We start from the raw sequence: 12425 nt of genomic DNA on the forward strand, positions 1-12425 counted from the left end.
TCTCTCCGGTGGTCAAGGCGGCCACAATCCGCGTCGTGCTCACCATCGCCACCACGCGCCAGTGGCCAGTGCACCAGATGGACGTCAACAACGCGTTCCTCCACGGGCATCTCTCCGAGCAGGTATACTGCCAGCGGCCGGCCGGCTTCGTCGACACGGATCGCCCTGAGCACGTGTGTCTGCTGGACAAGTCACTCTATGGGCTCAAGCAGGCGCCGCGGGCTTGGTTTGGTCGGTTCGCCACCTTCGTCCACAGCCTCGGCTTCACCAGTTCGCGGGCGGATCCGTCGCTCTTCGTGCTCCACTCCGACGCCGTCACTGCATACCTCATGTTGTACGTAGACGACATTGTGCTCACCGCCTCGACGACGGCGCTTCTCCGACACCTCCAGCAGCTCCTGTCGACCGAGTTCTCCATGAAAGACCTCGGGCCTCTACACTACTTCCTCGGGATCGCCGTCACTCGCACCGCGGATGGCTTCTTCCTCTCCTAGAGCAAGTACGCCGACGAACTACTCGAGCGCGCCAACATGCAGGGCTGTAAGCCGGCGCCAACGCCGGTCGACACGCGCGCCAAGTTGTCCGCCAGTGATGGTGCCCCCGTCTCCGACGCCTCTGAGTACCGCAGCATCGTCGGCGCACTCCAGTATATGACCATGACTCGGTCAGACATCACCTACGCCGTCCAACAGTGTTGTCTGGTGATGCATGATCTCCGCGACGTCCACCGTGCGCTGGCCAAGCGCATCCTGCGCTACCTACGCGACACTTCATCACATGGGCTCCATCTCCGATGGTCCGGCTCCCTCGACCTCGTCGCCTACTCCGACGCGGACTGGGCTGGCTGCCCAGACACGTGTCGGTCGACATCCGGCTACGCTGTGTACCTCGACGACTCGCTTGTATCATGGTCATCCAAATGACAGGCGACGGTGTCTCGCTCAAGCGCCGAGGCAAAATACTGCGCGGTTGCAAACGCAGTTGCTGAGAGCTGCTGGATCCGTCAACTGCTTGGCGAGCTCGTTGTACCTCTACCTCGCGCCAGCGTCATCTTCTGCGACAACATCTCGTCCGTCTACATGGCGGCCAACCCCGTCCACCATCGCCGGACCAAGCACATCGAGCTCGACATCCACTTTGTGCGCGAGAAAGTGGCATTGGGCGAGCTGCGCGTTCTCTACGTGCCAACCTCCAACAGTTCGCCGACGTGCTCACCAAAGGACTGCCCATGGCGGCGTTTCAAGATTTCTGGTCCAGCTTGTGCGTCCGGCCGCCAGACGCTCAAACTGCGGCGGGGTGTTAGCAGTTCTCTCCACTCTCCCACGTACTGTATGCATCTACCCACGATCCCATGCACGTACTAGAGTTGCGCGCTCTCTCTCTCTGTTGTACTGGCACTCCGCGCCCTTGTTGTACTGGCGCCCCGCGCCTATATATTCTTGGCAATGGCAATGGCAGCACCTAAGGTGCTTTGCTCTCCTTCTCTACCGATCCACGGTAGCAATTACCAACATATGCACAGACTTAAGCATACCGACAAGCGTTAAAGTCTTGTCTTAGTGAACTTCTTGAATTTGCAGAAATCCTTTCACGAAAAGCCTAGCATTATAGATAGTAGGATTATCATCCACCTTCATCTTTCTTTTGAAAATCAATTAACATTCAATAGGTTTCACTCCCTCTTAAGGCTCTACCAAGCTCCACACTTAATTTTCGTACATGGAACTGTTGGTTTATGTAAAGCTCCTGACAAGAGGGGTTAGTGGCATGTTACCATCGTATACTCCACATGGAGTATTAATTTTCACAAGATGTAACCAGCATATCTTAATTTTTTACATACCAACAAAACAAATAATATCTTTATTTTTTACAAGTTGTTGCCGCCCTATATTTTTTTTAGAAGATGTTACCATCATTGATATATTTTATACAGGATCCTACCATCATCTATGGTCTCTGGTCTCGGGTGATAAATTAAATACGTTGCCATCGCCGTGTGAGCAGAGCACTGCTACCAAGCTGATCACCCTTAGCCATGGACGCCGGGTTCTCAACTACCGGGCCGCTTCGTATCGTGATCTGCCCGTGGCTGGCGTTCGGCCATCTGCTCCCGTACCTGGAGCTCGCGGAGCGCCTGGCGTCGCGCGGCCACCGCGTGGCTTTCGTCTCCACGCCGCGCAACCTCGCTCGCCTCCCGCCGCCCGCGTCGCCGTGCAACGTTGACCTCGTCCCGCTGCCGCTGCCGCGCGTCGACGGCCTCCCCGAGGGCGCCGAGTCCACCAACGACGTCCCCGACGAGAAGCGGGAGCTCCACTGGAAGGCCTTCGACGGCCTCGCCGCGCCCTTCGCGGACTTCCTTGCCGCCGCGTGCGCGGACGACGGCAGGAGGCCGCACTGGATCATCGCCGACTGCTTCCACCACTGGGCCGCCGCCGCCGCCCTCGACCACAAGGTGCCATGCGCGGTGCTCCTGCCGACGGCCGCTATGCTCGCTGCCGCGCCCCGCCAGCAACCGTTGGAGTCGGAGCCCGTCGAGGCCGCCGCTGCCTCCGTGCTTGGACAGGCGGCCGCGGCCGTGCGCCTCGCCGTGCCCCGTTACGAGCGGGACGACGTGGCACCGTCTTACGCCGACGACTGCGCGTCGGGTATGTCCATCGCCCAGCGCTGGTTCTTGGCGAAAGAGAGGTGCACGGTCCTGGCCATCCGGAGCTGCGTGGAGTGGGAGCCCGAGACCTTCCCGCTGGTGGAGGCACTCCTCGGCAAGCCGGTCGTGCCCCTGGGCCTCCTGCCGCCGTCGGCCGACGGCGGCAGGCGCCGCGCGGCCGGATCGTCAGAGGACCACGTCACGCTACGCTGGCTAGAAGAGCAGCCGCCCGACTCCGTCGTGTACATCGCGCTGGGGAGCGAGGTGCCGCTGAGCGTTGAGCAGGTGCACGAGCTGGCCCTGGGGCTGGAGCTCGCCGGGACACGCTTCCTCTGGGCTCTGCGGAAGCCCGCCGGCGCCGTCCTCGACAACGACGACGCCCTGCCCCCCGGTTTCCAGGACCGCACCCGCGGCCATGGGGTGGTGACCATGGGATGGGTGCCCCAGATCAGCATCCTGGCGCACGCCGCCGTGGGCGCGTTCCTGACGCACTGCGGCCGGAACTCGCTCATCGAAGGGCTTCTGTTCGGGCACCCTCTCGTCATGCTGCCCGTCTTCGGGGACCAGGGCCCGAATGCCCGCCAAATGGAGGCGAAGAAGGTAGGGTTGCAGGTGGCGAGGGACGACGACGACGGGTCGTTCGACCGCCATGGCGTTGCGGCCGCGGTCCGGACCGTCATGCTGGACGGAGAAGCCAGGAGGGGATTTGTGGCGGGTGCCCTCAAGATGCAGGCGATCGTGGCCGACAAGGAACGCCATGAGAGATACATCGACGAATTTGTTCAACAACTCAGATCGTATCTGCCAACTGACGATCTCACTACTGCCACCCCCAACTCCAGCTGAGACTGAGAGAGCCTGCACGAATAAGATGTGAGTACGCCAGGATTAGGTGCCTCCGAAATTGTGCTGAATATTTCTCGGGTGCGTCGACGAGTTGTCCATAACAGTACAGTTAGGGCATCTGACCCGGTAACCCTCCATCCGGACGTGTTTGTCATTCAACGTCGTCATGCATCGATCCGTTTCGCAGTCTGGACAACCTTTTTCCTAAGGTGACGGGTGTCCGGTTTGTTGCCACTCCCGTGTCTTACTAATTTGCCTTATCAAAATACTTTTTCTGCACCCACACATATGTTTCTGTCTGAAAAGGTCAACGCCTTTCCAGAGCACTAGTGTCGCATTTTTGTTGACTCAGAGCGACGCGACCTTCCATAGCGCCCCGACATTGAAACGGTACGCTGGCCGAGAGTGCCGCCCTCGCCGCTTCCCCGCACATGCGGCTGCCCAATGTTCGAACAACAGCTTGTCTGTCCGCCTACCGGCATTAAACATGTGTGCGATTGCCGATGAACGGTGAGTCGGTGCCACCCATCTGTTCGTATGCTGCCCATCACTAATCACGTCACCAGTTGCTCTGCCATCCTCCCGCTATATAAACCACGGGCCCAGCCATAACCGCATTTATCATCCTCCACTTCCTTCATCCTCTCTGCACAACGCCCGTCATAGCCTCCTCGAACTCCAAATCAAAGCTGTCTGGGACAACCTCTCGTCCGAGCAGAAATAGGAGATCGCCGCCATTGCAAGCCGACATGCAAGCGGAGGCGCGTTGCAGACATCCCAATGGAGGACGCGACCAAGGACGAGTCGGCGCCACCCCCCTCGCCGGTCACTGTCGGCATCATCATGGGCGAGGCCGTGCTCACTATGTGGACATGGTGCTAGAGGAGCAGGAGGCAGTGTTCTGGTAGGCGCAGGCCGACCAGGTCTACAACCTCCGCCTCCACGATGAGCACCGATACAGAGGAGTTACGCAAGGCCGGCATAGCCATTGCGCCGGACGATGACGTGCCTGAGCAGGAGGCACTGCTCAAGTCCTATCGCTCCGCCAGCGAGATCCGCCGCAACCGCTGGCGGTACCGCTAACGTCAGGCGGAGTTAGAAGCCGTATACATGGGGTTCGGCGAGGCGGCGGATGAGGTGTTCGACAAGAGTGAGGACGAAGACAAGCAAGCCAGCTCGGCTGCGCCCCGCCGCCATGACCACGAAGTCGGCACATCCGTAAGCACTGCCGGCAGCGAGGAAGAGTAGCACATGGGAGGTCGCCGACGCTTGTATCTCATGAAAGCCATCGCTCCTCCCCTCCTGTTGAAGCCAAGCTTGGTGGGCTTAACATTGTCGGTCGATTACTGCCAAGCGACTAATGCGGTTAGCTTTGGATGGCCAGCTCTCGCATTCGTGCCTGTGGACCGGCCTCCCTGTACGCCGAGAAATGCGGTGTCTGGTTTGGGATCGGCGTCGGAGAGGCCCTTAGATGCATCAAAGCACACAATCAATATCAACATCAACACATACACAAATAACAAACCAACAAATAGCAAAGTCCTATAAAACCAAAGCTATGTGTAAACGAGAGAAAAAACAAGAAAAAATGACCAAATCTGCGATTGAAATCTATGCGATAACCAGATGCGCATCAATCATCTTATGGCATTACACGGACGACAAGCTTCTTCCACATCAACGCCTTGAGGAAGGCGGCATCACCGGATCCAACCACTCAATGCGAAAAACTAGATTTTCACCACAAAAACCCAATACAAGCATATCCGATCAACGCCTTGAATAAGGTAACGACAAAAAAAACCATCAACATTGCAGGAGCTTGAGACCTAAGCTTTCATGAAGGAGCTCGAGACCACGATGTTTGATATCATTAAAGCTTCTCTCGTACTTAATTTTCTGCCAATAAAAAGAAGCGGCAGAATTGAATGCACTTTGCATTACCTTCTATTAATTTCTTTTGACTTAATTAGATAAAAAAGCTTAAATATACACATTGTAAGATCCCTGATACAAGTACAACTAAAGAGTCCTGATAAAGTTGACTTCATCAGTTCAACACGTAAACGATGTCATTCGCAGCATCACTGCAAAACATTGGCTATGTACCTCGAACGAGATTGCCGGGATGGGCGCGCGGATGGCAATGAAGCTAAGTTTATTTATTGGAAAACCCCTAGAAGGAGAGTGGCGACTGCGTCAAAGTCGTGGATCATTTTCACGTCGTCACAATCACAACTCACAAGCAGTTTCTCTGAGGATCAAAAGAAAATCGCAACGCACTTGAATACGCGCGCGCGCGCACGAGTCGGTCCAATGCTTCCAAGGGATCGAGCAGCACTGTGATTGGCCAACGTACTACGTGTTCTAAGTGAGCCGTGCGTGTATGCATGCATGCAAGACGCGTCGGACGCGGATCAGAAGCAGCCGTCCATGCTCATGTCCGAGTCGGCGATGATCTCGCCCACGCCATCGCCGAGGCCCATCATCATCCCGCCGACCGCCGCGCCGAGGAGCCCCATCCCGAACCCGGAGCCCATCCCGACGCCTCCGTCTTGCCTGGCCGCCGCGGCGGACGGCGCGCCGTACCCGTAGGGAGCGGCCGCGGCGGGGCCGTAGCCGTACGACGCCCCCGCGTACCCGTACGGCGGATTGTAGCCGTACGGCGGCACGGCGTGCTGCTGGTGGTGGTACGGCGGGTACGCGGTCACCGGGTCGGCGCCGGCCTTGGCCGCCGCGTTCGTCTGCATGTACTGCGCGTCGCCCGGCGCCGCCGCCGTGGGGGCAGGCGCGTCGGAGAGGCTGTAGGAGATGTGGAGCACGCCGCGCTTCCGGCCGCTCATCGGGCTGCGCACCTGGTAGCTGAGGTGCCGATGCTCGCCGGCGGGCGGCGCCACGGCGACGAGGTCCTGCACCGGCACCACCACCTCGCCGACGTCGCGGTCACCGAAGGAGCGCTCGGCGCGGAGGAGCACGTGCAGCGCCAGCCCCCGCGGGTCGGCGGCGGTCGGGATGGGGAACCGCAGCGGCGCGTGCCACATGGGGTTCCGGCCGCCGTGCCGGTCCGAGTGCGTCCTGTGCGTCGGCGTCCTCGGGTCGCCGCCGGAGATGGACACCACTGCGTACACGCGCATCTTGGAGAACATCGTCACCTTCTTCAGGTCCTTGGCCGAGATCAGCGTCACCTCCAGCACCCGGTACGCCATGATCGCGCCGCTCGCTCGCAGGAGCCCGTTGTGATCGCTCGGTCGATATGTCGGTGTGTGATCGGGAGACGATGATTTGTGGAAGACGATGGACGGATGGAGGAGCAAGCTATGAATGATTCTCAATGGTAAGTAGATCTTGGAGGCTACGAATGATCCAAGGGAGATGGCTAGTGACGGTTTGGGTCGTAGGGTTGCAATGTTTGGTCTGGTGGTTAGTTTAGTGGGTAATTTTGTGCAAAAGTTTTAGGTCTTTTTGCTGGAAGACCTAATAATAGCATGGGTTGTGTTAATTTAAGCTTTTGCTGATTGTGTGGTGACCCGTTCATGTCGGTAGCTTAACAACAATGGTATTTTTGGTCCAAGTTTTTTTAAGGAACACCATCATGGCTATTTTATTTTATTTTTTTGCGCGAAAACTTTCAATCTATTCATCTTCAATCATGACAGTACAACGAACACCAGAAATAAGAATTACATCCAGATCCGTAAACGACCTAGCGACAACTACAAGCACCGAAGCGAGCCGAAGGCGCGCCGCCGTCATCGCGGGAGCTGAGCACAACTTGTTGTAGTAGACAGTCGGGAAGTCGTGGTGCTAAAGCTCCATAGGACCAGCACCTCAGAACAGCAACCGCCGCTGATGAAAAATAACGTAGATTGGAAGGATCTAAACCACACGAATGTAGACGAACAAAAACGAGATCCGAGCAAATCCACCAAAGATAGATCTGCCGGAGACACACCTCCACACACCCACCAATGATGCTAGATGCACCGTCTAAACGGGGGCTAAGAGGGGAGACTTTTATTCCATCTTCAGGAGCCGCCACCGTCTCACCTTCCTGAGTAGAACACAAACCCTAACAAGATTAAAAAAACGACTAAAAACAGAGCCCTCCCGCCAGCCCTTGCCAGGATCCACCGCGCCTCCATGGCCCTAGGCCCACCGGAGACGAGGCGGACCTGCGCCGGAGCCGGCGAGAGGCACAAACCCTAACTTTCTTTCTTAGAGGAGGAGGAGGAGGCGGAACCCTGGCTCTAGATACGTATCATGGCTACTTTATTGACCTCAAATAACATTTAGAGAGTTAAAAATAAAATCAGGATGTCCATCCATCCAGTTACAAGAAAGCGTACTCTCAAAACAAAATCTAGCAATCTCTTGAGCGGTATGATTTTTGCTTCACGTAAACAATGTTTAAAATGAACGTTTCCAATCTCCACAAATAGATCCATACAATTCGCATATATTGCCGCAGCTTCTATCCATCAATAGTTTGTTCATGTGGGTGCATTAACAACTTTCAAGGAGTTTGATTCTGCAATGATATGGTGCAAACCGAGCGAATGCTGCCAAACTAAAACCATGTTTCATAGCTCTCCAGGTTGTGATGGGAGGAAAAGTATCACCATGAGTTGCATGTCTGCAAACCCACCATAAATACAACAAGAGGTGGCAATTCCCTCGGCAACACCCACTTGCTGAAGATGGGTGTGACTATCTCGGTTGTGACATCAGCCAGTGCTCTTCATAGGAATCAAACTCGGCACCTGGCACTGAGGAACGCCAGCTCCTAACACTCCAGCTGATGACTGCTATTGACCTATTGTCATTTACAAAGCGAGAAATTTAAATAACATAATACAACATCAACATTAGAAGACATTTTTGATTTTTTTAAAAAAATCTCATTTTTTGCAAATTGTGAACAAATTAAAAATGTTGATTATATTTGAAAACCCAAGTAATTTAAATTTTTGGAAAAAATCAAATAGGAATACAATTTTTAATTCCAAACATTTTTTGAAAAATAAGAACAAAATTTTGTATTCCAAACAATTTCTTCACAAATAAAATTTGAAAACATCAACAATTTTTGAAAAACCCCAAACAGTTTCTAAAGTGTGGACACATTTGAAAATTCCGAACAGTTTTTGAAAAACACGAATAAATTTAATAGTGGACGTCCCACAACGACCGTCCCGTGCGGCGGGCTCGTGCGCGCTATGACTCTGGCGCGTCGCTATCAAACAACAGTAGGACACAGTGAAGACAAATACAGAACGCTACAATATCTTTACATTCTGGCGATGCACTCTTTTGCTATAGTTGCCATGAATGCGGGTGCTTCGCAGCACTACAGTACCTTGCATGTTGGTGTAATGGGACTAGTGCATGCATCGAGTGATTAAAGTACTGACCTGTTAGCTACTCGACGGTGGGGCATTGCTAAATCATTTAAAAAAAATCATGGATTTAAAAAAATAAAGAAGGAAAAAAAATGTTAATCATGTATGTCAAAAAGTTAAACATGTATATACAATATGTTTTTAATGTATACAAAAAATGTTAAATGTGTATTACAACACCCGCAAAAAAAGAATGTGCATTACAAAAGTTCACATGTGTTGAAAAAAAGGAACCGATGAAAATCGACAAAAGAACAAAGAAAAATGAAGAAACCCAATAAAACCCAAAAAAGGAAAACCAAAGAAAACAAAAAAAAAAGAAAATGAAAACTGAAGAAAACCTATGAAAAAGAATGAAACAATGAAAACCAAGAAATAAATAAAGGAAAACAAAAAACCCGATAAAAATCAAGAAAAAAACAATGAAACCCGAAAAAAAACAAAGGAACCAACGCAAAAAATGGAAGCAGTAAAACCCAAGAAAGAAAAAAAAGGAAACCAAGAAAGAAAAAAGGAAACCAAGAAAGAAACAAAGAAAAGGAGAATAAAAGAACAACCAGTGAAAACTAAAAAAGTAAACAGATATAACAATTAAGTTATAATAATAATTAAAGAAATCATATATTGAAAACATTTGTTACAAATTGAACAAAAATAAATTAAAAATAAAAATAAAAGATCGAGCCCTAGTTGAGAGAAGGTGGGATTGTAATTGGGAGAAAAAATGGCCAAGCCCTAGTTACGAGTTGAGCGTGAGATTGCAACTAGGACAAAAAAAGGTCGGACCCGAGTTGCGAGTCAAGAGTGGACATGCAACTGGAACAAAAAATTCCGAGGGCCTAGTTGCGGGTCGACGATTGACTTGCAACTTGGAAAAAAACTGGTTCAATTGCGAGTCAATGGTGGAATTGCAACTAGGGCAAAACAAACCTTAGGGCCTAGTTGCGAGTCGAGGGTGGACTTGCAACTAGAAAAAAAAGAGTTTGGTCCAGTTGCGAGTCGACGGTGGACTTGCAACTAGGACAAAACAATTCTCAGGGCCCAGTAGCGAGTAGAGGATGACTTGCAACTAGGGGAAAAAGGTTTGGTTCAGTTGCGAGTCGATGGTGGACTTGCAACTGAGACAAAAGAAGTTTGGGCCCTAGTTGCGAGTCGAGTGTGGGATTGCAACTGAGACAAAAAAAGGTCTGGCCCCAGTTGCGAGTCGAGTGTGGACTTGCAACTGGAAAAAAACATCGTGCCCCAGTTGGGTGCCGAGGGTGGATTTGCAATTGTGACAAAGAAAGACCGGGCTCCAGTTGCGAGTCGAGGATGAACTTGCAACTGGGACTAAAATATGTTGGGCTGTAGTTGCGAGTCGTGGGTGGACTTGTAACTGGAACAAAAAAAAGTTACGGACCCCAGTTGCTAGTTGAGGGTGGACTTACAAATGACACACACACAAAATGGTGAGGTCTAGGTTGCGAGTTAATGGTGTGATTTCAACTAGGACAAAAAGAATGATTGGACCCCAGTTACAAGTTGAGAGTGGACTTGCAACTGAAACAAAAAACCCTTGTTTGGTGGTGGATAGTCAACTAAGAGCGATGAGGAAAATTCATGGGTTTTTAGAAAATAAAAAATAAAAAATGGAAAAGAGAAAAAAAATAAAAATAAGAAATGAATGAATTGAAAAAGTTTACAAATTTGAAACACACAAATGAAAAAAGAAAGCAAAAGGTAAAAAGAAAATAAGAAAAGAAGATTGGTTCGGTTGCGAGTCCATGGTGGAATTGCAAATAGGACAAAAATTTGTCACGGCCTAGTTGCGAGTCGAGGGTGGACTTACAACTAGAAAAAAAGTTTGGTTCAGTTGCGAGTCGACGGTGGACTTGCACCTGCTACTTCTTGAGCTTGTATTGATTTTTCCCTTGAAGAGGAAAGAGTGATGCAGCAAAGTAGAGATAAGTATTTCCCTTAGTTAATAACCAAAGTATCAATCCAGTAGGAGGCACAAGCAAGTCCCCAATATATGCACCTGCACAAATTAACAAACACTTGCACTCAACGCGAAAAAGGGGTTGTCAATTCCTCCACGGTCACTTGCAAGAGTGAGATCTAATAGAGATAGATATAAAAGATAAGTAAAAGGCAAAATAAAGTAAATATAAATAAATTGCAGCAAGTTATTTTTGGGTTTTTGGTTTTATAGATATGAAAATACATGATGGAAAATAGACCCGGGGGGCATAGGTTTCACTAGAGGCTTCTCTCTTGAAGAAAGCATACGGTGGGTAAACAAATTACTGTTGAGCAATTGATAGAAAGCGCAAATTTATGGCGATATTTAAGGCAATGATCATGAATATAGGCATCACGTCCGTGACAAGTAGATCGAAACAATTTTGTATTTACTACTATTACTCCACACATCGACCGCTATCCAGCATGCATTTAGAGTATTAAGTTCATAAGAACGGAGTAATGCCTTAAGCAAGATGACATGATGTAGAGGGATAGATCCAATCAATATGGTAAAACCCCCATCTTTTTATCCTTAATGGAAACAATACAATACGTGCCTTGTTACCCCTACTGTCACTGGGTGAGGACACCACAAGATTGAACCCATCACAAAGCACCTCTCCCATTGCAAGAAAAACCAATCTAGTAGGTCAAACCAAATCGATAGATCAGAGAGAAATACAAATCTATCTTAATCATGCATAAAAAAGTGCAAAAAAGACTCAAATAATATTCATAGATAATCTGATCATAAATCCACAATTCATCGGATCTCAACAAACGCACCGCAAAAGAAGATTACATCGAATAGATCTCCAAGAACATCGAGGAGAACATTGTATTGAAGATCAAAGAGATTGAAGAATCCATCTAGCTACTAGCTATGGACCCTGAGGTCCATGGTAAACTACTCACGCATTATCGAAAGGGCAGCAAGGTTGGTGTAGAGGCCCTCCATGATCGAATCCCCCTCCGGTGGAGTGCCGGAAAAGGCCCCAAGAGGGGATCTCACGAGAACAGAAGCTTGCGGTGGTGGAAAAGTATTTTTGGTGTGCCCTTTGATGTAAAGGAAATATTTGGGAATTATAGTGCTGGAGTTAGGGTTAGGAGAGCCACGAGGGGCCCACAAGCCTAGGGGGTGCCCCCTTGTGACGTGCCCCTAGGGCTTGTGGCCTCCTCGTGGGTCTTGTGGCCTCCTCCTGAAGCTTCCTAGGTGTCTTGTTGTCCAAGAAAAATCGTCAAAAAGTTTCCTTCTGTTTGGTATTGATTTTCTGTAAAAGACCAAAACAAGGAAAAAACAAAAACTGGCACTGGGCACTAGGTCAATAGTAAACCCGGGCAAACGTCGGGCCAGGCCTGGTTTCGGTCCGGGCTTGTAAAAGCCCGACCTTCATTTTTTAAGCCCGAGCCCGGCCCGAAGCCTGAAATACTCCCTGTTTTCAAGCCCGAGCCCGGCCCGAAAGCCCGGCCCAAATGCTGTTTTTTAGTACGCGCACGTGCAAGCCCGGCCCGAAGCCCGGCCCGAAATA

The 12425-nt window shown here is 50.8% G+C and overlaps 2 protein-coding genes across 2 annotated transcripts; one reads left to right on the forward strand and one right to left on the reverse strand.

Annotated features, from left to right (window-relative positions):
* The first annotated feature begins 1957 nt into the window (after positions 1–1957).
* LOC125514511 (UDP-glycosyltransferase 91C1) lies at positions 1958–3744 on the forward strand. The gene has a single exon (XM_048679876.2). The coding sequence runs from the start codon at positions 2039–2041 to the stop codon at positions 3491–3493; it is 1455 nt and encodes a 484-aa protein (XP_048535833.2). The 5' UTR covers positions 1958–2038; the 3' UTR covers positions 3494–3744.
* Positions 3745–4237: 493 nt separating this feature from the next.
* Positions 4238–6925, reverse strand: LOC125514602 (protein SRC2-like). The gene has a single exon (XM_087514327.1). The coding sequence runs from the start codon at positions 6697–6699 to the stop codon at positions 5911–5913; it is 789 nt and encodes a 262-aa protein (XP_087370453.1). The 5' UTR covers positions 6700–6925; the 3' UTR covers positions 4238–5910.
* Between the last annotated feature and the right edge of the window lie 5500 nt (positions 6926–12425).

This window comes from Triticum urartu, chromosome 1A (genome assembly GCF_056163025.1).
Source record: "Triticum urartu cultivar PI428250 chromosome 1A, HENAU_Tu73, whole genome shotgun sequence".
NCBI classification, from domain to species: Eukaryota; Viridiplantae; Streptophyta; class Magnoliopsida; order Poales; family Poaceae; genus Triticum; species Triticum urartu.

Coding starts and splice junctions, on each gene's coding strand:
- LOC125514602 (XM_087514327.1), bottom strand. CDS start 6,699: ATGGCGTACCGGGTGCTGGAGGTGACGCTGATCTCGGCCAAGGACCTG.
- LOC125514511 (XM_048679876.2), top strand. CDS start 2,039: ATGGACGCCGGGTTCTCAACTACCGGGCCGCTTCGTATCGTGATCTGC.